This window comes from Acanthochromis polyacanthus, chromosome 1 (genome assembly GCF_021347895.1).
Source record: "Acanthochromis polyacanthus isolate Apoly-LR-REF ecotype Palm Island chromosome 1, KAUST_Apoly_ChrSc, whole genome shotgun sequence".
NCBI classification, from domain to species: Eukaryota; Metazoa; Chordata; class Actinopteri; family Pomacentridae; genus Acanthochromis; species Acanthochromis polyacanthus.
This window is the reverse complement of record NC_067113.1, coordinates 13131549-13157257: the sequence shown is the minus strand read 5'-3', so window position 1 is coordinate 13157257 and position 25709 is coordinate 13131549. Positions and strand designations below refer to the sequence as shown.

General features: G+C 38.4%; 1 protein-coding gene across 1 annotated transcript in view; it reads right to left on the bottom strand.

The window, feature by feature from the left end:
* The window catches only part of tpo (thyroid peroxidase), a 45918-nt gene extending 21224 nt beyond the window's left edge, over positions 1-24694 (bottom strand). The window contains exons 1-9 of the mRNA XM_051957745.1: positions 24620-24694; positions 22903-23226; positions 22621-22781; positions 22132-22258; positions 19881-20010; positions 18877-19071; positions 17420-17920; positions 4642-4900; positions 2869-3039 (exon numbers count right to left, since the gene is read on the bottom strand). Coding sequence (XP_051813705.1) covers positions 2869-3039; positions 4642-4900; positions 17420-17920; positions 18877-19071; positions 19881-20010; positions 22132-22258; positions 22621-22781; positions 22903-23057 — 1699 coding nt within the window. The 5' untranslated portion in view covers positions 23058-23226; positions 24620-24694. The remainder of the gene's footprint in view (positions 1-2868; positions 3040-4641; positions 4901-17419; positions 17921-18876; positions 19072-19880; positions 20011-22131; positions 22259-22620; positions 22782-22902; positions 23227-24619) is intronic.
* Between the last annotated feature and the right edge of the window lie 1015 nt (positions 24695-25709).

Here is a 25709-nt window from a genome sequence, read left to right as displayed (position 1 = left end):
AAGCTAAGTTCAGTATACTGAAGGTATCATCTAACACAGTCTGTGCACACAACTGGAGTCAGATAAAGTGGATGTACTTTGAGTCACTTTGAGTACACTCTGGTTATCCTGATTTTTGTCAAAACAGGAAGAGCAGACATTGGAGCTACTCCTCATTATTTGGGGAGGGCTGTAGTAGCTATAGTGAGCAGTGAAGGACATGAGCTGAAAGGGAAAGGATGCTAGAGGAACCAATCTGTTCTTGAATGTCAACATGCCCTATAATGTTGAGTACAGGGAGATTGCCCTTGTTGTTTTGTCTGGATAAACAAGGACTTATGGTGCCACATAGTAACATGTCATCAGTCCTTTTTATCTGCATCCTTAGCTTGTACTGTTTAACATATCTCCAAGAGGCTGAGAGGGAGGGGGTTCTGGGAAGGATCTATGGCATTGTCCTTGTTGTCCTGGGTAGAAAATAGTGATGTTCTTTTTCAAAGTTTTGCCAACTCTTGCCAAATTCCAGCAAAGTGATGCCATAGGTTAGCTGACAGAATATGGACCCCCCACTCTCTTTAAATAAATCCCATCCAAACAGTAATGTTCTATCACTCCCACAGCTGATCAAAATGGTCAACGGAGCTAAGTTTTGAACCATGTATATGAAACAAAATCCGGTATTTAGGACCTCCATGGCTGACAAATGAGGCCAACACTGACATAACAAAACCGGCATTTCTTAAACGGTCACTTGAGGCTGGTTCCAACAGCAAGTGAATCCCGATAGACACGCAAGTTAAAATGCTTGGTTTTCAGCCTGGTACAAAGAAATAGTTCTAGTATCTATAGCTAATTTCTCTGTTCATGACAACTGTACAGGACTGGATTTTTGGAAACGTATACATTTAAATTGTATTAAGGTATAAAATTATGCTATGACCAAGGGTGTGGCCGCTTTGAGTGGCATCATAGGACTGTCCATGGTCCACCTCAGCTCCACTTTGTTCCACCTCTTTGCCCATTTTTGGATTAGGTGGGAGACAGACATCACAGAGAGTTTGTCCATTTTCATAAACAATTTAAAGTTCAGACCATGTCACCAGCTTGTTTTAGCGTTTTGGTTTTTCTGTTTTTCTGGATAATGCAACTTTTGGTCTGTTGTTTACCTCAGTTTTCACCATCAGAAATGACAGATACTTTGATGACTATCTTTTATTCATCACTATTCCTGATATTAAGAATATGATTTATGAGAAAAAGAAAAGAGATAAAACATAGCTGAAGCTGTCTCCTTGTAGTACTATGGACATATGGTTGGTTCTTCAGCTTGTTTTTTGTTTTGTTGTTGTTGGGTTTTTTTTTACAGCAGTTGGAATCAAATAAATATTTTTTGTTGTTTTTGAGCTAAAGTAAGTGAAGTTTATGATATTGCACTGTCATGTTTTGATAATGATGGCTGTATATGTTATATATGGTATCTGCACTGAAGTGAATTAAAAATGAATTACCCTCATGTACGAACCAAACATCAATTATAGCTGATCTTTACTGATGAGCCATCATGATGAACAGAGATAAAGAAAGAAATGCACAGCAAAAATAGCATACAGAGGCCTCCCCAACACTCTACTAATCATGTTTTCAGGGGTGCTTGTGTCTCATTAAGAAAAGCTAAGCTCCCAGTGACTTCCCTGTAGTTTGCACCCTGCTGGGGCTTAGCTGTCTTACAGGCTGTGTCTGTACAGGTAGGTTTTGAACTAGTGGTGCAAATGCTTGCTGAGTCATTTGGATCATTGATAGGTACCTCATCCAGAACAGTGTACTTGTTCTCCAGCCAAACTTCTGGTAAGACATCAGTGATACTGTACTTGTTGCTTCTGACTCATCTGTACAATGTACAATGTACAATGTCTTTCCAGAGGTTAAGACTTGATACTGCAGTAACATAACAGGTCTTTTGTCTTGCTGTCCAGTTTAGCCAGTAGCATGTGTCCAGATTCATTCTCTGTCTCTCTTCAAAATTCCTTTTAAAAGCCTGGGAGAGATGCTGTTCCTCTGGCTGCACTTTCTTCTTCTTCAAAAAAAGCTAAGCTAACTGGCGATAGCTGAGTGGAACTAAGCCAAATCAACATTAATAGCTTGTCAGAGTCAGCAAAATGGTTTCTTGTAGTTTTGTATGAGCACACATCTGACTTATTTGAGTTGAGATAACATATGGTTTTATGCCAGAAGTACTCTGGGATGCTCAAGGGATTGACTTGTACATTTTGGATAAGCAACAACTTTACGGACACTTTTATGTGCCCATCAGGCTTCATGATTCACCTGTCAGCGATTAAAAAAAAAAAAGATCAAGTCAAGGACAGAAAAAAACATGTTCCAAGAGAACAAAATTAAATGCATTTAAACAAAAACATTTGTATTTATTTATCCAGAATACGCCCTGAAGCTCCTCTGGTTTGGCAGTTCTTTTTGGAGCATTTTTTTTCTTTTGCATTTGTTTTTCCATTATGTGTTTTGGTATTTGTTGTTTTATTATTACAGGTCTGCAAAGCTTGTGCTAGGACACTATGTGCAGTGCTAGTACAATGCCAATAACATCTAAAGGTCATCAGGAATCAGCAAGCTGCAGACACAGCTAATAAAACTCAATGTCATATACTCAAGAGTACTTACAAACAGTATGGATGGTTTTGACAGGCAGATGGTTTGCTAGAAAAACTTACGAACACAGAGTGCTTAAGTGTGCTGATAAAGTGGAAAGACAAGGGAACTGGTTTTAAGCTTTCAGGATTTAACATTGCATTGATTGGTGATTGTCTTTCTAATTTGACAAGGATTAACTCAGTTGTATTGAATAGCACTGCTGACTCCCAGCCCAGTTCTTACCTGGGAGACCATGATCTCGTCCTCTCTGCATGTTCAATGCAGGCAGGTCCATGAGGTGGGGTATTTTAAGGACGACCAGCCTCTCTGTCACCTCATCTGTCACCATCATTTTTGGCTTAACAGCTGATGCCAGACTTCCAAAGATACCTCTCATGACTGGTTCAATCCCACCTAGACACAAACACAGCATTGGCTACTTTTCCAATATGAAATATGGATTTTAGTTTATTCAAGCCTATTAAGGCTGCAGCTTTGCATTTATTTTTTCCTTCAGAACTAAAACATCATCCAATGTGATGTCGCAAAACTGCAGAAAAAGAATTCATTTTTTCATGTTCAGTCTATATGTAATACAGGGCTTAATCAAAATGAAAAGGAAAAACAACATATGGCTGGTGAGTCGTATTTTCTCTGGATGCACTGCTCTTTGTTGCTGCTCAACAAACAGGTTTGTGTATCTCTCCTGGGCTTGGATTTGCTGCTTCCCCTGGGCTCACTGGTGTCCAAACAATTTCATTTGAGCAAATAGGATGAATAGACTGTTGGGGATGAATGCGCTATTTATCATAACAATACATCATTTTATAAAAGTAATGTGCTCGGTGCTCGGTGGTCTGACTACCGAGCACTGTATTCCTGCAGTGAAGTAGGAACTACAACGACTGAAAGTCAGCAAAACATCTGGTGTGATGTTAAGGCATAATCCATTTGAATGTAAACTAGACAATGTTGAGAATAAGCACAGTTTTATTCACACAGAATGGTATTATACACAAGAGGCATAAGGATCATTGTGCATAGGTGCTGGCACCTTTAACCTTCTCCATGGACTTATCTGCCACTTAAGTTATTTACAATTGAGCACACAAATGTACGTGTTTTGAAAAATGTGACTTGAACAATCCATGTGTTTTAGCTAGCTTCATATTATGCAATTAAATGCTGTACCATCAGGGAGAGTTATTGCAGTAATACATGCTGTGGAATTGGAGCTGAGCTGTGAGACTGAAAAAACTAGACTTTGTTGTAACCTTCTACATTTCTCTTATTTTTTTATTGTCTAACTTTAAGGGTTGTTGAACAGTAATAGGCAAGAAGGATAAGGAATATGCAAAAAGTATTGCAGATAGTGAGAAATGTAAGTCACACTGCTGAAATAAAAATCCAGGTGAATGCTTCTTACAATATGTGCTCTTTGCTGCAGTCTAGCTCGCCTGACAAGTTAAAATGACCCATAATTAGAATCTGAGAATAAGACCCATGTTGAAAAAAATCTGAATTTCCCATAAATTTGTCAACACACATAAGCCTTTAACAGTGCATCATATACATATGACAGATATTAAGGGCTACATAAGTAAGTAATAAGTAATAGAATAGAATAGAATAGAATAGAATAGAATAGAGTCACTTTATTCATCCCCGAAGGGAAATGAATAAGTAATGTCACGATGATGATCGGAAAAGGTCTCTGCAGCCTGTAAGATGGTTTATTACACCTTCTGTAATGAGTCTCATGTGGCTGGGTGCACAATGTATAGATCATGTACTAGGTGTGACATATAGGTGCAGATTTTCATACTCACAGCAGATATAGATATGTCAGATCTAGTGAATCTCAGAAATGACAAGCAACCAGTTATTACACTGAGACAGACTTCGTTGCTGTAGTTGACCTAAACAGAGTCCCCCTACTGCCGCTGTGTTTAGCGTGCTTGCAAAATATGTTATTATTTCCAGTAGGAAGCTTCATAAGAGTGCACTGACACTGACCTTCTTTGACTATTCTGTATGGTCTGAAGAAAGTAGTGTGTAGTTTCAAGTTGGGGTAGAGCTCGTGCTCCTGGAAGCTCTCATTCAGTCTCCTGATTACCGGGGAGATGGTACCGTGGCCGAACCTCATTGCAGCAGTGGAAAACACATTGGCGGCAGAGGGGTTCACAGTCCGATCGTATCCCTTGTAGGGCCCAATGTATTGTTTAAACAGCTCTGGACCAAGAATCTTTGGGAGATAATCTCTCATGGTTACGATCTGGGAATTAAAAAAAGAGAGAAGGAGGGCATCACATCACAAAAAAAGAAAGAGACTCTGTTAGGGAGTGATGATATTACCATCGTATGATTCCAAAATATCCAACATCTCCTCGAAGGAATTTATTAACAATATATTGTGAACGTGTCTGCGTTCAGCTAAAAGGAATCCCTGTAGAATTCCCAGTGTGATGACTATTTTTGCAATATTCCCCTTCTTGGACTTTTGATTGCATGTTTGTTCCCTCATGGATCACCACAGCGAATTCCATTTGCCCTCATCGTTATTTATAAAGGACTCACCTTAGCACCGGAATCTTAACATATGTTACACACAAATACGTCCACATACATGCACTAACACACACATTAGTAGGATCAGATTTGTCACTGTGTAATTCAATGTACAGCATGGTTAAATTCACTTCTTTGTAGATCTGATTAGATGAAATGTAACAACAGCTGTGTTCAGTGTCAAGGCAACTGGTTCAAAAGGAGGCTGCTGAGGCAGGAAGAGCTTTACTACGTTACCTGGCTAAGATGAGCTTAGAATATTAGTGTAGATATTCCTCTTAGGTTTCATATGGCCCAGACAAACTTTACCAGGCAGATGGGGTAGCCTGGAGACATCCTGAGTGGTGAAACCCAGGGCAAGACAAACACAGGAGGCAGCCTACAGAGAAAACTGAACGCAACCTCAAACGGGAGTATCAACATTTTAGTTGTTGAGTTTATCTGGACAACAGAAGAACATTATGCAAAGAAGTCTTAGTGAGACAAAATGGTGACAAAAAATGGATTTCTTTTTTATTAATTTTTGCATTGCATGCAGGATAAACCTGAAGCTTTTTGCTTGTTACCCCTAACAAAAATATCGCGTTATTTGTCGGCCCTTTGTCATGTGTTCGATGAAATGTTTGCTGATTCTGCCTCACAACCTCTACAGTTATTTAACTTAGCCCAAGGAGGTAAAAATGTTCAATGTTACCCATAAAATTTTGTGCAGCAGAAACAGTTTTATCTTCTTTCCTACTCGAATAATAAGATCAGTACCCCTCAGTTATGTCCTATAACAGTTTGAAGGGGGCAGAACCATGAGGCTGGGAAACACTGGATTAAGCTGCATGACTATGTATGAAGTACACTGCAACCAGCCACAAAAAGATGTGATACTGAAAGTACATTTTGATAATATGCTTAGATGTAAGTCAAAGTGGGTTAGGAGAAACTATAGTTTACTGACAAAGTGGATTCTCTGGCTTTTTAGATGGCTGTGAATAAAATATTGCATCTGTGTAATTTTTATTTGCTGATACAACCTTACATTGCACTACAATTTGTAGAAATTGACTATATACATTGACTACAGATCACAAGTTCTGGTAACCATTTCATTTCAGCATGGCACATATTTTTAGAATGTCTTCAACCTCTTATTTGGCTTCTGTTCATTTTAATTATACAAGTCACCTTGAGACTTGCAGTTTACTACTTGGCCAGTAATGTGACCCAGTTGCATCAAAAGAAGTTTTGACTCCACAGTTTTTGGGATGTGACACATACACCCTGTGCCAAATTATTAGGCAAGTAGTTTTTTTGTCCAAAACATAGTCTTATAAATAAGTCCGGACCTTCCCTCTTTTAAATAGTCTTCTCCTACGCTAACTTTGTATTGTCAGACATAATTTCAAATTATATTACACTTAAAGCAAGAAAATCACCACATATGTCAAAAGTGCATGTACCAAATTATTAGGCACGTTTGTTACAACTCATATATTTATTTCTAAGTGCAAGAAAATTTTCTAAAGTAGTCATCAAAGAAAGTAAAATAAATATTAATTATTACAACTTTTTGTATAATTTTAACCAAACCACTAAATTGCTTTGTAACAACTATACAAAGTTCAATTTTCAGTTCATTTGCCAATGTGTCCACCATTTTTCTCAATGACGCTCATCAGCCTCCCATCCACCGAGTCTGTCAACTTCCTGATGTGGTCTGGAATGATGTTCGATGCTGCAGCCACCACTGCTTCCCAAAGACTGTCCTTGGATGTGTATTGTTTACCCTCTCTGTAAATTTCTTGTTTCAGTAGAGACCAGTAGTTCTCAATTGGGTTGAGGTCAGGGGATGATGGTGGCCCAACCATCAATCTGCTGTCCTTGAAACCTTTTTTAGCCAGCCATGATGTGGTAAACTTCGAGGCATGGGATGGTGCATTGTCCTGCATCAGAATGACAGCCTTTTTGAAAGAAGCAGGCTTCTTGTTGAACCATTGTTTGAACAGAGTGTTGCTTAGTAGCTCGCAGTATGTCTCAGAGTTGATTTTTACCCCTTCTGGAACTTGAAAGGGACCCACAACTTCATTTTTAGTAAGTCCTACCCACACCATGACACCACCGCCACCTTGCTGCCACTGTAAACGTCATGGGGTTTCCTGTCCATTGGCCACCCATCCTCTTGCCCAGCCATCAGGGCCATCCACGGTGACTCTCATCTCGCCTCTCCATAAAACGTGCGTGAAGTTGGTCTTTAGATGTTGTTTTGCCCATTCCAACCGTTTTTCTTTGTGGTTTTTGTTGAGTGGAGGCTGTTTGGCTGATTTCTTGGCTGTTCCGTACTCTCTTGGATGTGGCATCTGGTACTTCTAGGAACTTCAGGTAAGTCACAGTTTTTAAAGATGGTAGAACTTGATGCCAGCAGTTGTCTGGCTGCTTCTCGCTTATTTCTTCTCAGATCCTTTGATGATAATGGTCTTCTTTTCTTTTCAACTCGCTTTTTTATGCCATCTCGACTGTTTGATATACTTTTTGATGGTCCTAGTATTTCTTCCCAATTTCTTGGCAATTTTATTGGGAGTAAGTTTTTATGACAACAACTGAACTATCTGGCTCTTTTCTGCAGCCATTAAGTCCTTTTTTTGTCCCATTTTGATTACAGCTAAAACTTGCTTAATAATTTGGCACACTTATTTCTTGCATGCTGAGACATCTGCGGTGATTTTGTTGCTTCCAAAGTAACCTAAATTAAATTCTTGTCTGGTAATACCAAGTTAACACCGGAGAAGATAACTGAATACATACCAAGCTCATGACCTATTTCTAAGACAATGATTTGGACAAAAAAACAATTTGCCTAATAATTTGGCACAGGGTGTACTGTACTAAAAGTTAGGATGTTTTAGTTTTTGCTGCTGTAATTTGTCTGTGTTTTCAGAAGCCCCCAAACTTTGCAGTGCTGCTCAGCGACTGCTCTCTTTGTTAATGGACTGACTCTAAGCAAACCAGGTCAGGCTTTTCAAACTGTTGAAGCTTTTCCCCTGCTGTGTCCAGACCACATAAAAACTAAATAGAACATACTGATATTGCCTCTGTGCACCTCAGACTGGATAAGTAATGGCTTTCACAACTGTGCACTGTGATTGAAGCACAAGTCAGAATGGAACCAGATGTTGGTGTTGATCATTTTTATTTCCTGTTTTCCTGCAAATAATAGATTTTCACTCTGTATTGAAATGGCTTCTGACCTTTCCATTTGTTTGTTCCGCAAGTCCTATACAATGATGTTTTCAAGTGGCTGCCTACAGTCAGTCAGCTGGAACGGAAGTATGAAAAGTTTCACCTGCATGCTCTCCTGGCTTCTCTCACTGACTCAGCAGCAGGTTCAGATTACTGCTTATACATGAGAAATATGCAATAATTTCAATAATAATGCAAAGCTTTTGGCTGACGCATAAATGTACCCATAAGGGTTTTCAGTAAGATGACCTATCTATGACTGCTGTCACTACCAAAAACCATGTTCTTCAAATAGCTAGAGGGAGGTTCTCTGTGTGTTTAAACACAGCTACTGTCTCTTTGTAAATACTCTATGTGACCTGGTGTGGGTGAGGTAATGCCTAGGTGAGGTTGAGGGGCATTTCAGCATCACCTCAGAGACATATCCAATCCTAAAAGCAATACATTTTTTAAAAAAATGTAAACTGCCTTGCAAGTGTACTTGATGTAACAAAGCAGGGAGGCAACAAATCTTTGATAAGATATTAAAGAGATATTTCAATATGTTTTTTCATTTATGGTAGCTATCTCCAGTTCTTGAAAAATGTCTAGTTGAGTGACTCAGTATTGTAGGTCTCCTCAAAAAGCCACCTCCAGATTAATCCCTTTCGAATAACTTCCACCTGATTTATAAAATTCATGTCTTGGAGAAAATATTACTATCTCGTTGTCTTTATAAAAGGAGACATTCCCAGGCATAAAAGCTACAGCAAGACAGTGTAATAAGCTGGAATGCTTGATGACAATATATATTCACTCCAACTTGTGGCAATATGTTCAAGGTGTTACCCACCTCTTGCTCAGTGTCACATTGGACATGCTTTAGTCCCTCAAAGTCAAAGGGGGTAAAAGTAATGGACAGATGAATGGACTGTCCAACCAATCTGTATTTTTGTGAATGAATTAGAAAAGATTTTGCTGATATTTTTCCTCAACTGTGAGTGGAAGGATCACCCAACACAATCATTCAAACCAAAACATAATTCAAGGTCTGGCACAGATTTGTTGATGCCGTGTCTGACATTCACAATAACACACTGTATAAGCAGGTGCACATCCACTGGCATCCACATCACAACTCTTTAATGACTCTCTAATCTTTAAAATATTTTTTATTTTATATTTGAAGTTGTACTTCATTTTTTGCCTCATTGCAGACTACCTCTGACCAAGAAGTGAGTCTTTTAGTATGTAATTACTGGCATTCGCATATGTTTGAATGCATTAATGTAATGCTTTTACAGTGACTTGTCAAGAAAAATGCAGAATGAAAACAGCCTTCTGCATAACACTCTGCATGAGTCTGTGGGGAACAGCTGCCGGAGGATTTAAACGGGGAGGGAGTGGGGAGCAGCTTCTGGGATTCATATGGAGTGAAAACTACAACACTGAGCTGAAAGCTGTAAAGGAGAGATGTAGTAAACCACGTTTTGTCAAATTTTGACAGGTCCCAATTAGAAGCTGCAACTTCACAACCAGAAGTCCCACCCACCACGCCCCCTAACAGATGTTTTTTTAACCGGAAGTCCCGCCTTCCCTCCTCTAATCTGCCTAGCAACCCAAAATCTGCCCAGCAACACTGACCGTACCCCTAACCTGGAAGTCCTCCCTAGCTGACCCTAGGGTTACAACCAGAAGTCCCTCCCTAACTGCCCCCAACTGCCCGTAACTGTTAGCGGTTTATCTAAGCAGAACCAGATGTGTCCGTGTGAACAAAAGTTCTGCATTCTTATAGACTCTTCCGTTGTCCATCGTATGACAAAGTTTTTCAGCAGTCTTTCAGAGAAACCCAGGAAATTTTAACAAATAATCTGCAGCTCAACGCCAGTAACACGAAAGAGATGACCATCGACTTCCGCAGGAGGAGGGCACCTCAGACCGCACCAGTGAACATCCAGGGTATGGACATTGAGATAGTGGACTCATACAAATACCTGGGTGTTCACCTCAACAACAAACTGGACTGGTCACACAACACAGAGGTCCTGTACAAGAAGGACCAAAGTCGCCTCCACCTGTTGAGGAGACTGAGGTCCTTTGGAGTGTACAGGACTCTGCTCCGGACATTTTATGACTCTGTGGTAGTGTCTGCTGTTTTCTATGCAGTGGTCTGTTGGGGAGCAGGAAGCACTGAGAGGGACAGAAAGAGACTGAACAGACTGGTCAGGAGGGCCGGTTCTGTGCTGGACTGTTCCCTGGACTCCATAGAGGCGGTGGGTGAGAGGAGGATGTTGGCAAAGCTCACATCCATCATGGACAATCCCTCTCACCCACTGTATGACACTGTGGGGTTTTTAAGCAGCTCCTTCAGCAGCAGACTGAGACACCCACCCTGCAAGAAGGAGCGCTATCACAGGCCCTTCATCCCATCTGCTGTCAGACTGTACAACATCAGCATCACTGGCTGATGCTAACATAAACACATAAGCACAATTCCTTGCACTGCTGTCATTTTCTGCACTTTTACATTTTATTCCACAAGTCAATTTTTGCTGATGTCATCTATTCATAGTGTAATAATACTCTATTTATTTTCATCCTTCATGCTTGTATATATTGCATATATTTTTTTGTTATTATGATTGTTGTGTTTGCTGTGTATTGCTGCTGTAACACGGGAAATTTCCCCTGACATGGGGAGTAATAACGGATTATTTTATCTTATCTTATCTGATTCAATTCACATGAAAGTGGTCAAGTTAAGATTAACTGGCACCTGTCTGGATGACTGAAAATTGAATGGATTTAATGGAGGACATAATGAATTTTTTTTTTTTTTTAAAGGCATTCTACTCATTGGCTGATATCACAGTTCTTTTTTTTTTCTTTTTTTTCTCAGATTGATATCACAGTTCTGTTGTTTCTCTCAAGTAGCCTCCTGTCAACAGAGCTACAAACTAGCTGAACATGTCTGTGGATATACATCAACTGATGGGGCTGAAGGCACGACAAGACATTTTTACAGCTAAAACTACTCACATTTTAATGATTCATTTTAAAGTTTTTTGTCCTCCAAACTGGAGCCTGACAGAAAAAGTTTGAGAATCACTGATTTAGTCTGACATGAAGCTCTGGCTCTAGTTCTGAAGCAGAACTTTTTAATTGCTTTTCCCGAGTTATAATGTGACAAGAACAATGAGCATTGCATATAAATAACATGCAAGTCTAAAAATGCTTGACATGACTATATATGGCTTATTCTGTAGGCCCTTTGACACACTAAATGTTGTTTATGATTGAGTGGTTCGATTGTGTACTTTTCATTGAAGTGTTTGATTGTGTTTTGCTTTCATTAATCTCTCCACAGTGTTTAAGCCTATCTGAGTGTGCCAAGCCTGCTCTCTCTTGTCAGCGGAAGTCAGGTTCAACATCTGCTGATGACATGACAGCTTTGAAGTACTTGTTGACTCTTTATGTTTTTCAGTATGGAGCTTGCAATCTTTTGTTTGCTAATCATTTACTGGTGACCAGGCTTTAAAGTACTAACTTTTTAAATTATTTCATGACTCCTGAGAAACAAAAACACAGAGCTTCAGTACTTTTATTCTTCATCTTTGCTTTGATTTTTTTTTCTCTCTAACAATGTAGATAACGTTGCACTTGGTTTGCAGCCTGGTCAGACCTGATAATCCCACACTTTTCACTCCACTTGAAATATAAGGATTTTCCAAGCTGGTCATGGTTATAGCTACAGTATGTAAATCCTCAACCTGCCTTATATGCTTCATCCTGACAAATTATTTAAAGAACCACTCCACTTTATACCATCTTTTTTAAAATATCATAAGTCTCTTTCCTCTGACGTTGTCTCTTAGTTACCAGAAAATAGCAGCTGTTAATCCACTGCTGTAGTCAAATGTCAGCACCCAAAATCTGAAAGTTCACAGACTTATTTTCTCTTTGCTCAAAAATACTTGGGAAACATTGCAGCTTGGCACCATGGTCACTAGCTGCCTTCGGTGGAGGCATTGAATCTTTTGCATTAAAAGATTTTCTTCATTTTGTATGAAAAGTGCTATAGAAATAAACTTTGATTGATTGATTGATTGATTGATTATTTTTCATGAAGAATGTAGGCATCCAACATTTTCTTCACGAGTAATAATGTTCTCAGTCTGTAGCTGAAGGAAAAAGCTGCTATCAACAGTCAGTTCAATTGATCGTTGCTGCGCCACCTGCCTGGGATGTATTGCTACCAAGAGGGTAAAAGCTATTTAAAAAAAGCGTATCAACAGTGAAAAAGTTCACTATGAATTAAAACACAAATGCAGACAGCCACAGGAAAGAGAACATGTTTTGTTTTTGTCATCTAGTGTGAAGTGTGAGTGTTGGCAGAGAGACTGATGAAGGATTAAACTTGTCAATCTTTGACACAGTTTTTCCATTTGGTTCTGAAGCCTGCCCTGCTTTGAAAAGCCTGCTGTCATCCCAACAGAAATGTGCCTATCGTTTGTACTGAGCAGTGCAGAGCCATATTTACGGCTCTCTGGTTCAAATGAATACTAGTCAAGAAGAGGAAGAAGCCATTTAAAGAGACAAATTTGAAACCATTGGGAAAAAAATGTCTGATTTCAGGAAAACAATGAAAAAGCCAAGGTTCATAACTTAGCGATGCAGTCCTCTATTTGTTGTTATCAAGAAACTACATATATAAAGTACTGCTTAGCTAGTAGAACAACCATGATGGCAGATGACTTGCTGACCACATGAAGGCAGCAGAAAGAAGCAGTGAATCAAATAATTGCATATTATTTCCTGTTAAATTGATAGGCTGATGTGTTAGTGTCAAGTTTCTTATTTATACAGCTAACAGACAAAAAACCTTTTTTTAAAAAACTGTGTCTGACCACCTAGTCCAGTTTTAGCTCTGTTCTGGTCTCCACCAAATTAGAGGAAAGTATTTCATACTTTAGCTGCTAAATGATGCACCGGTGGTAAGTGGTCTGCAGTTTGATGCTGGACAGGTGTCTTTAGTGTGTTTTTGGGACTTTCTTGCTAAAAACAGCTGCCAACTGCGGCTGAAAAGGACACAATGACAGCAGTGAAAGGGGACCAAAACAGCAAAATTGTAGGAAGGAAAACAAAAACAAAGTGCTAAAAGATGCCTAAAGCATTCTGTATGTCTGAGTAGATAAATTTCTGTGGGCAATGTTGGCAGAAAAGTGTTAAATGAGTGCATTCATTGGACATGCTTATACTTTTAATGCTGTGAATGTATCCGTTTGCAGCTGAAGAATGTCAGTGTCAGCATGTAGGATGAACATAAGCAGCAAAGACCTCATTCGCTCGATTTCTGAAATGTTGCTGATTTTCATTTGTGACCATGACACACTTCAACAATAAACCGCTCGTAATCTTTGGGCTGAGGGAAGAAGTTGATTTGAGTCAAACAAGGGCGAGAGCAGAGTGTAAGAAACGGTATCCTCTGGTAGAATCTACTTTGTGTTTGAATTTTTTACTTATTTGTTTTTGCATATCTATTTTAAAATACATAACCTCTGAATGTACAGGTATACAACAAGCAGTAGGACATGGCAACGTTTGGGGCAGGGAGTGGGTGGATAGGAGGAGGAGGAGGTGGTTCTACTGCAAAACAATAGCTCAGAGCAGCTCATTAAAAAAGAGAAGAAGAAATTAATTGAACTAGTGCATTTTAATGTATGTAAATTAAACTTGCTAATTTCAAGACCGTGGGTTTGGCTGTTTCAACTACAACTCTCACTTTCAAATGCAAATAGTCACATGATGCGTAATATAAAAGTTTTCCTTATAGCCTCCAAGCTATAATGATAATACTGACTAATAATAAAGGAGCAGTTGCAGTTTGCAGGGCTGCACTATAGAGGTGATTTGCAGAAGATTCCTCTGAGAGTTTGCGTTGACAGTAAAGCAGCAGATTCACATACTGATTGTTTCTAACAGTCATCAGACTTAAAACAGCAGCTGTCAGGGTGGAAATAATTCTGAATCGATTAAATCAGCACAGATTTTAGCAGAGAGAGAAGGCTTCTCTTCATTAATCTTTATCATGTCTTGCTCAACTTATATGTGACTTCACGTTCTTGTAAATGTTGATACATCAGTCACTCAGTGCACCTTTTCTACTCCTGCACCATCCATACAGTGTGTGAAAACCTCCACTAGCTCAAGACCAGCAATGGAATTTGAATATAATTTAATAATTTACTCTCTATTTCAGCAATGTGGCCTAAATTAGACACTGTGGTAAAATTTGACAGATAAACCGTTGAACAGAACCTCACGCAAAAAGATCTAATTGAGAGAAAGAGTTAATGTACTAAGGCTGCAGCTAGAGGCTTGTTGTAAAGGCTTTCAATCTTAAGTACGTTGACCCTGAATCCCATTTATGGATGAGCTTCAACAGCTGTCAGCATGTACAGCTTGTAATCAGAATAAATCCAGTTATTGATTTTGTAAAGTTTTCCTGCATGCCTGCCATTTATATACAAGTGATTGTCCTAGAAATGAATGCAAGAATTCTTTTTCATTGGAATAGAAGCTCTATTTGAGCCTTCTTTTCCTCTGCACTGTGAGCACTGCAGTGACCTTGAGTCAAGATTCAGTTCACAACAGAAAGAATTTCTTTTTGACCATTCCTGTCCACACCATTCCTATCAGCTTGTCCATCTTTACTAGTATGCACATCCTCCTGGAATCTGCAAATTGTGAAATCTCCACGCTTGTAATTGCTGGATTAGTTTGTTTCCCCTCAGGCATCATTTATGTTCCTCAAATGAAGCTTTATGGCTGCAAATCACACGTGCTTTCATTTTCATCGTACAGCTGTGTCTCTTATCTTCACCATGAGTGTCTAACAGTCATGATGATGGAGTGCAGATTGCAGGATACAAAGCGTCCACATTCTCATAATGTGAGTAGCTCAAAATTCTAGCAGATTTGGCCTCATAATGACCAGAGTATGACCCACATTTAATTTCTCATCATTATCAGGCCTGAATCTCATTTAGCATTCATACTGCCTCTATCAAATTTGATCTTTTAGCCTTTTTGAGTAAGTATGAGCTAAGTATGAGCTGTTAAATATGAGTCCACGTTTAAACTCACTGCAGCACAGTAACTACACATTGCAGAAGAAAATATGTGTATATCTACAGGAATGAGAACTGGCATTAGTTTTAAAGGAATTTCTAATGGAAATGACTGTAATACAGAGAACTATACACTATTGATTTAGCTTTCCTCTTAATACAAAACTGTGTTTCTTCTGTGAAAATCTTTTTTGAATGAAAGAGAGTTCACAGTCAAAAAGCAGAATCGCTTTTACCTGGAACGGCAGGAGCTGAACTATAGCACATAATAAGGAATGACTAAATAAGAGTCATCTCTGCATTTGATTTCAGACTCTTCTAATAAAAACGGATGACTCTCTGATAGTACAAATGTTAACACTTTGTTAAGCTATTAAAGGTGAAACTCAGCTTTTTATCACAGGTCAAGGTCTTATTAAAAAAATAAAACAGTCATGATAAGCAGCACTGATTTAGTGGAAACTGCAAAGTGTAAAAACAATGTCACCAATTTAAGTTGTCACTGGAGGTGGCTGTTGACTTTTTCCAGACAAGAGCAAATGCACATAACAGGAGATGATTACTTTTTCAAGTACGTTCTCATGTAGTGAACTTTGAACTCGCATTGACAATCAGCTGTTCACTTCCTTCTTTGTCTTTTTAGAATACAAAAATCATGAAGATTTTTTTTTTTGCTCAGTATTGTCCAAAGTTTTTTGTTTCTTCTTTGTTTGAAAGTTGTTGTTTTTTTGTAATTTCACCTATACTGCCACCTTCCACTAGCCTAGCCGCGCTAGACAACCCACGGCAACGAATTTAATTCTTTGCCAGGGTGGGTCTAGTTACCCTCTATAAGCCTCGAGGTTGGATGCTCCTAAAACTGGCCAATGAATCACCATGAAGTGTAGAGTCAGAAGGCGGGCGTAACGAAGTGACGACAGAGGCGCGACGATTCTGACAGAAACAACCGGAAACAACTAGCCTAGCCGCGCTAGACAACCCACGGCAACAAATTTAATTCTCTGCCAGGGTTGACAACAAAAAGGACAACAGTCGAGCTCCATTAGCACCGACTCTGAATAATCTTTCTGTTAACATGTCTGTAATATACTTGAGCATTACCCATTGACTGTATAAATAAGGCTTCACCGGACTCCCGCATCCTCTGATTTCCGGTGCTCTAGGAACTACATCAGCCTATTCGTTGCGCTGATTGGTTGTATACCTACCCAATTGCTGCAGAGGGATTTGATAGACAACCTTTTAGACCGCCTCCCTCCCTGTCGAGAGTTCCTAGACCCTTGTGTCTTCAGAGCTGGGTCTAGCGCGGCTAGGCTAACCTTCCACAGCACAATGCACCATAGTTTATTTACTCCAAAAAGTTAAAGGAAGCAAGCCTGTTATTTTGTGACATCCCAAAAAGTCGCTTTAAATGAACTTGACCATTATACAAAAACACAGCTGTAGACAATATATATATATATATATATGTATATATATATATATATGTATTTGTCATTTTTGCAGTGACTTACATGAAATGGTAAATCTCGACTTTTCAGCATGTTAATAAGTACAATGTCAAATGTGCTAAAAGGCTCTTTTAGTTGTTTTGTCCTCTATCTACTCTCTAAGAAAAGATAGTAACTTCACATTTATTATACAGACAGAGAGGAGAGTGGTGCCATGTTTTGGAACATTTCCTGAAATGTCCCAAACTTCATCTAAATATGTCAAAGCTCAGAGAAATGAACAGTTTTGACAACTGTTTTGATTATTTTATAGGCAAAATGATTGATTAAGAAAAGTGACAGCTGTTTTAGCTAGCTGAGACATAAATTCTTGTGGTGTGCTTTTGATTCTGGCATGTCAGTTTTCATTCAGCATATGTAAGTGTGCTGTTCACATACCTGGTGCTGAGCACCCACAATCTTGCGTGCTTCTTGGTATATCATCTCTGGGCTCCAGTGAGAATTAATGCCTTCAAGTGCCTCTGCGATCCGATTGTGCTCCCTCATAAACAATGTATGCAAAGCAGTCAGAGGCATTCCCTCATTGACCCGACTGTCTCCGGCACTGAAACATTCCACTCTCTCCCCATGTGGATCCTGTGGGTTCTGGTGACAGGCTGAAGGCAGCTTGGCTACAAACGGAAGGAACGGTCTTCCTTTGGGATCTCTGAATTGGGTGTTGACTGCAAGTTTCCCATTAAGGCCACAAAGGTCACGGAGGAAGCTCTGAAGCTTTGGAGTGTTTCCATACACCTCCGAAGCGTCAATGTATGAAGAGACAGAATTGATCTGTTGTCGCTCCATGGCTTGTCTTATATCACACCCCAGCTGTACATGGCAGTCTGGCAAAGAGCGAAAAAAAGACATGCAGCCATATTCACCACAAACCTCATCTTCTGTCTGTAGAGAAAACAAAAACAATTATGACATGCTGCTTAAGTTGACTCTTCCATTATTTTCAATCTACCTTCACTGTATTTGTTGTTGTGATCTTGGAATTTTATCGGAACACTTTGGCATTTTGGAAAGTACATAGTTTACCATAATGACTTCACACAGGGAGATAACAAGATTCAGCTAAAGCTCACTTATTAATACATCATTCACCAATGAGCCAGAACATTGAAACCATCAACATGTGCAGTGAATGACACTACTCAACTCATTAGAATGACATGTTCTACTGGAAAACTTAGGGTCCTGCATTCATTTGGATGTTATCTGATGACAACCCACAACCTTCTCAAGTAGGACTGTGCAACCTACCACACTACAAAAACTGCTTAGGAACAGCTTGAGGAAGATGACAAAGAGCTCTTTTCTGGAACAAGTTTGATTCAACAAAGTTCCACCCTGCATCCCACCAGACCAAAATATTTAATTGCCAACGTTCTGATGCCAGACACACAGAACACTCCAAGAGTTCCCAAATCCATGGCCTGATATGTCAGAGCTGTTTTGGTGGCATAAGAGGGGTCTATGCAATATCAGGCAGGTGTTTTTAATGTTGTGGCTTATTGGTGTATCTTCTTTGTTCAAGTTGTAGTGTAGTAGTAGTAGTGTTTCATGAGGAAGTTGTTTTATGACAGTCATAAAGGCAGTAGCTGCCTCACAGTGCAGGCAGTCTGTATCTTAAGCAATTGGCTGCTGGTTCCAATTGCTTTAAATGGACAGATATGAGAGTGGTATTAGTCTTTTCAATATCATTTAGCATATACATTTTTAATATTTTCCTGAAATGTGAAACTATTCCTTTTCTAGAAAGAATTGTAAGAATTCATTGCTTCATATCTTGTTTGCACAATGAGTGCAAGCAAGATTTAAAGTAAGAAAAAGGTAGGGTACTTTGAATTTACCTCAATGGGAAAGCATGGATGCACATTTTTACAGTTATCCAAACAGTCCGTCCCAAAAGCTGTAGATCCAGAGGTTTGAGGGGTAAAGGTTACGTCATGGTCAATTAACTGGCCCCACTCCACCAGTAGCTGAGTATAGAGCTGATCAGCGTGTTTACAAGGGCTCCTGACGATTTCCATGCTGACCTTCCGAGGCTGTAGAAAAAGTAGAATTTTTTTTTATTTATGCTACTTTTACAGTGTGCAACTGGTCGTGCAGTAACGTGTTTTTATTTTATCACCATTAACATATTTTCTGGGGAATGCCTTACTAGTTCACTCTTCAATTTATTAACTTATGCTATAAATAGATAAATGTCTTAAGCTCAACAATAGAGCTCTGATGTGCACCAGGAAACATATCCTAGTTTCTGCAAGAAAAAGAAGTTTGGCAATGGATTCAAATGAGTTATGCAAAACATTAGGTATCCAAGATGTTATTTATTCAACTTCTGCTAATAAGAAATGGAACAGTTAGGATCAAACATTATTAATTATCTAAAACACTTTAGTAAATTATAGCTCTCATATATGGAGGTAAACTCTAGGCTGGGTACAGTTGATGCATATTTGATGAGTTCTTCCACTAAAGGACCTTACTCTGTGTAATGAGTGCATAAATTAAGATTGAAATTCAATGCAAGTATCAGCATAACAGTTCATCTGCTGTTTGAAAGAAATAATGTTTATCCACATGACTGGAAACCAGCTCCTTTCAAGCCGTGGAAGTCATGTGTGTTAAAGCACAGGCTACAATATTCAAATGCAGCTGTAATCTGTGTTATCTCCTACACACGCTTGTGCTCTTCCCAAATTGCTGTGGACTTTATCAGCTGTAAAACAGGTTAAAAAAATAGATGGGATGCTACATTAACTCAGGTTTTGCAGGGTGAGCTCGCTTCATTTCTACCGTAATTTCTCCACCGAGACTTTTGTGTCCATCAGCCCAGCATTTTGTGGATTACCGAGGGAAGATGGAATCCATTATGGAGCCGTTTTCGGTTCCAACCCTTGGGTTCGTTCAGCCCGTCGTCGTATTCAGCTGGAAGCCATCTCTCCAAGGCCCTGTTGGCTCCTCCCCAGCGAGGATTTTGCCTGACAAAAAGAATCATGAGGTGCGTCCAAAAATACTGCAGTGCAGAACAGTATATGACATCATTGAATGCAACATCATTTGTTTTCTTCCAAAGGATCATCAAGCATTTAAAATAATCTTTTTTTTTTTATCAATTGAGAAGCTTGACAAATGATTATTTTAATACTAACTGACAGAGTGCAGTCAGATCCTGAATATGTCTGTTTGCTGATATTATATTTTTCCTTGGAAAAAGCACAGACTGCACTGTGACTGACGTGTGCTCCTAATCCAGAGTCACACTACTGATCTAGCGTTGCACTCTCACGATATTGTCGTACTCACAGCTGACTGTTTAAAAAACGGAAAAGGATCACAATAAGTGCAGCAGAACCAGGAACCATATAACCATATTAAAAATTTATTTTTAATAGTTTTGATGTTTGAAATGTTGCCTAGAGATATCAATCACTGCTGTCCCCGGGTTTTGAGCAATTGTGATGGATATTTGTACCCACCCTCAGTTGAATGTTCAAGAAAATAATATGGAGATTACTCCCTTAAAATATCGTCTAAATGACATGATTTGCACTCCCAGACAAAGCAAAATGAGTTACAAGTCAGTCAGCTATAAAAGTAAGATGTTGTTTTCATATCACTAATAAAAATATGACTGTCCACTGAGTACTTTATCTATGTAATATTTTAAGTAGACTGTCATGATTGTGCTTACACACTAGGGTTAAAGTTAAAATAAGTGTTTCATTAAGATCAGTGATCAACCCATCCACCCACTATAGGGCTTCTTCACTTGATCATGCTTTATGTCATTTTGTTGGATTTGCTGAAACAGCTGAAAAAATAAAAAGTCACTCTGTTTCATAAGAGGCTGCTTTCACAAATGACGTAGTTGTTCATGTTTTGTTTGTAGTGGTCAGTGCAAACTCAAGGTGTTCTGTTCAGCTCACGTTGTGTTGCAAACAAATAGCACATAAAGATCATTTCTAGGAGATGCAGTTTAGGAACTGTGAAGTTCATAATGGCCCATTTTGAAATAAAGTCATTCATTAACATATTTATTTTTCATTTAAATGCAAACTATGTCAAATCGTAATGCAACGAACTATGTTTTATTTTCGCTTTTGAAAATACAGCATTACTGCTGACACTGACAACATTCGTATTTACCCTTTGCTACAATAAATTAAGATTTATTTAGCCATAACTTACAAACTCGAAACACTACATAATTAGTGAATTTGAAACATTTTACACAAGTAATAGGATAAACCGACGAAACAGAAACTATTTATATTTAAAAGATCAAAGGACAGATCTGGGTGGCACGGGTGGTAATTTAAGCTCATTTTCACCTTGGTGGAGAAAGTAGTTCTTACATTTAGAATTTAACCTTGAGATGCAAAAATGACCCAGTGAGGTCGTTTTCCTGCAAACTCTTTGTAATGTTCATTTTTGAGCTACTCCTAAAAAAACATGTTTTTGATATTCCATTTACATTTTCTAAGATTTGTATTACTACCCCAAACTCTTTATCACTAATAATAATAACCACACAAGAGGTGATGCAGTGCATAAACTTGGAGGGACAGAGAGCAGCAACAGCTGAAGGAAAATGTCAACAAAATGGTCGTTGATATTCTTCTATTTTTGTTCTGTGTAATATTCTTCTTTTTTTCAATTATCAAATTTTTCAAAATCTGTTTTAAAGTGAATAATAATATATAACATATTTCAAACATGTGTGTGGACAAAAATATAATACAAACAATAATGCAAATTATTATTCCTAACCAAAATGACAAAAATGGCATAAAAACACACTGATTCTTACACGGGTCCTTTTTGACCCACTAATGGAAGAGTGTAGGGTCCAATCACTCGTGCATCTAAGGGTTAAAGAAAACGATTATTTGCAGTTTTTAAATTAAGAATAGCATAGAAATGTGGCAGTTGAGGGTTACTGAAATCATAAAAAATGTCTTTTGACATTTTCACCTTTGAAACATTTTTCACTAATCTTTCTGGAACATTGATTATCGGTTCGTCCACTGTATAATGTATTTATTGCTTGACATCAACATAGTCCTGCTTCTCTGACTCATCACAGGTCACATAGCTACCTGTTGTTGCAGTCTCCTGATATGGTGCGGTACTTGCTCAGATGACTGTGCTGACAGTTGATTGGACTTGCAGTAGGACAGTGACACATCTCTGCAATCAGTCTCACGTCCTCGTGTGATAATATCTCTACAAAGCAGCATAATAAAGTTTACATCACAAGAACTGAATGGGATTCAATGTTGTTAAATTTTAGAAGCATTTAAAATCTGAGAGGACACACACATAGTACTAAATGAAAACAGTGACTGAGAAAGTCCCCAATAACTCTTATTAGAATTCCTCTGGCACCCATTTAAACTGGCCAGTGTTTTGGTGGATTATTAACCAGATCAGAATTGCAGAAGAGGATAAATTACACATTTTGCTCGCATTTAAGGTTATAATAACATATAAACATATAACATATAAATATAAAAGGCATTTTTCCACGGTGTCCAGTTTCATCCAAGGTGAGATTTTCTGGATATAATGAAGGAAAGCAGGTCTACCTGGTAACGTGACATTCCTTTTGTAGCTCTGTTTCACTCGTTCCTGTAGCAGTTTAAGGGTTGTTTGAAAATGCTCTGCAGCTAGACATATCTCATGGGTCTCAGGCTCAGGTTGCCGATGATATGTGAACAATTGGATGAGAGAGGAGGTTATCCTTGGTCTATGCACAGAAATTGACAGATGAAAGAAAAGTTTCAGTTCATTCTGTTCTCTCTTGCACAGGTATTATTTTAGTTAAAACAGAGACAGAGAATCTGATAATTTATCTGAGAGTTCATTACCGATTCTTGGGGTGGTGAATGGCTTCATCTACAATTTGAAGACTTTCATAATATGATGACATAAGAAATTCTCGGATGGAGGCTGAAATATATATAGTATAACAGCTGAGGAACAATATCAACTGCAGCCAAAGGTTAAAAATAAGTTGGTACATTTAGTCTAATACAGTTCTTATGTGCAATTTTGTTCTTGTCCTAAACTAATTTGATAGATAGTATTAGGTGCGACACTCTATTTCTATATTCCATGAAGTTAGTTGGTATGAGACAGGAGGATGCAGAAGATAGGGTGAGCTGGAAGCAGATGATTTGCTGTGGCGACACCTAAAGGGAAAATAGGGGGGAGAAGAAGAAGAAGAAAAAGAAGAAGACTATGTCTATATTACAGAAGGTGAAGTTACACTTTCTTTTAAAATAAACCATATATGGGTTTGATTGACTCATCAGAGGTTTGTTCAGGAAAATCAATCTCCAGGATTGGTTTTATCAGTTCAAAATATGATCTCAAGTTTCCAGCAGAACATTACTAATTACCCCAGCACTGTCACAGCAGGAAACATGGCATCAGAATTACATGAAAGTTTTAGATGTCAGATTTTTGGCTCTGAGAAAAGAGGAGGTTACTCAGTGTCAAATCTTAGCTCGACTGAATGTTTGTAAGAGGTCAGACCACAGCGCTCGAAAACACTTAGTGGAAACTCAATCAGTTGTAGCCAAAGCAGGATCGGGTTGATGAACAGTGAAGACAACATTAGGAGATCAACACATCAAATTTTGTTCACTGAGAGACAGAAAGTATTGTCATCACAGACACAGACTTTGCTTAGCCTAGTAGTGTGTCAGAGGATGAGGTGAAACCACTTTGCAGGAAAGGAAACAGGGACAGACACTTAGCAGTGGCTAGCACATAGCAATGGATGATGAAAAAGTCCTGTTAAATCTCAGTTAGAGATTAGTGGCAGTTGCAGACCGATGATTGTAAGGAGACAAATAGGAGATACAACAATACTACAGTGGATCAAGCCTACAGCGAAACATGTTGCTGGGAATACACAAGTCTGGGGGAGTTTTCCTACTCTGGAGTCCGGACACCTCGACTCCAGCCTGACCAGGAGCAGCAGCATTCAATTCCTCAGGGACATAATCCTGCCTCTAGTTTACATCTTTGTAGACAAGGATTCCTACTGCAGTGGGATAATAAATCCAAACACACCTCACAACTGTGACTTTTCAGACTGTCTTCCACAGACACCTGAACTCAACTCCACTGAATATTTATGAGGCACTCGAAGACTGAGAAAGACAGACACTCATACTTGACAAGAAGCTTTATGAAACATTGTTTAATCAAGCAGGATTAACGAGATTTATCAGGTCTGAACAAACTAATGGAGTCCAAGCAACTCACGTGCTGCTGTCATTCAAGCAAACGAGAGGCAAACAGATACTAATCTCAAGTATCTCACTTGTGCAGCCAGATTTTTACCCTCAGTAAAAATAAAATGTTGTACTGCTGAAATGTCTACGAATATGTCCCTTTTCTCTGGAGACAAGCGATAAATCAGATTTCTTTTCACTTGCCACATTATATGCTGATTATGCATATTAAACAAGTCTCAGTCAGTCCATATGTTTTACTTATTATCTGTGGATGATCAGATATTTCAAATAAAGATTGCAACAAAAGCATTTCTAAATAAAAACGTATTATACTTACGGTTGAAAGTGTTGACTTCATCAGTTGCATACCATGTCAGAGCAACACCGACCAACACTGCAAGGAAAGCTGAACTGAAATAACAAGCCATTTTTTCATGGACAGTTTACAGTAGAAGAATTACACTAACAATCAAAGACGAATCTTACTGCTGTGCACAACGTGGAACCTGTTCTTATATATTGAGATAAAGCAGGGAGCTCAATGCCAAGGTTAAATAAACCAGATCACAGTGGAGTCACTCAGAGACTCAGTGTTTCTCTTGTTACCGGTTGACTGATTTGACCTTTTTTTTCTCTCATTATTTCAGCCACTTGGATATTTGACAGATCCTACACTTATATACACACAGAAAACCTCACATTTACCATTTCTTTTGTGTATCGAGACTGATATCATCATCTGTTATGTGTGAAAAAAGAATTAAAGTCGCTCCATTTAAAAATGTGTCTTGATCAACAAGTTACAGGATACTTTTGCAAATAAATGAAATAGGAGAAATAACTCGATTTATATACATTTTTTTTAATCATGTGTATTAAAATGTAAATAAGTAAATGTTTTACTGGAACTGTAATTAACAGCTGGCTTGTAAACCCTGCTAAAATGGAAGTAACCCTGGAACTATTCCATTTAATGTAATTATGTCTTTCTTTTAAAATTAAGTCTTTATTTCCAAAATTACCAATATAATAAAATTAGGAAATACATTTTGCAATGTAACAAAAGCTATACTTAGACATGAATGAATTGATTAAACATAGGGGAAATTACTATAAATGGTAAATTTTAATGTCACTATCTACAAAGATATAATTTTTTGGCATGAAAACTTCCATTTGTAAGGCAAGGCAAGGCAAATGTATTTATATAGCACATTTCAACAACGAGGCGATTCAATTTACAAAGACATTAAGACAGAAGATGACAATTATTAAAAGAAAAACAAAAGAAAACATTTATGAAATCATTAAAAAAAAGGTCAGAACAGTAAAAAGATCAAAGACAAGAGTCAGAAAACAAGGGCTGTTTAAAATAACTGTCATAAAATAGGAGTTAAAATAATTTGTATTGTATCAAGGTATCCTGT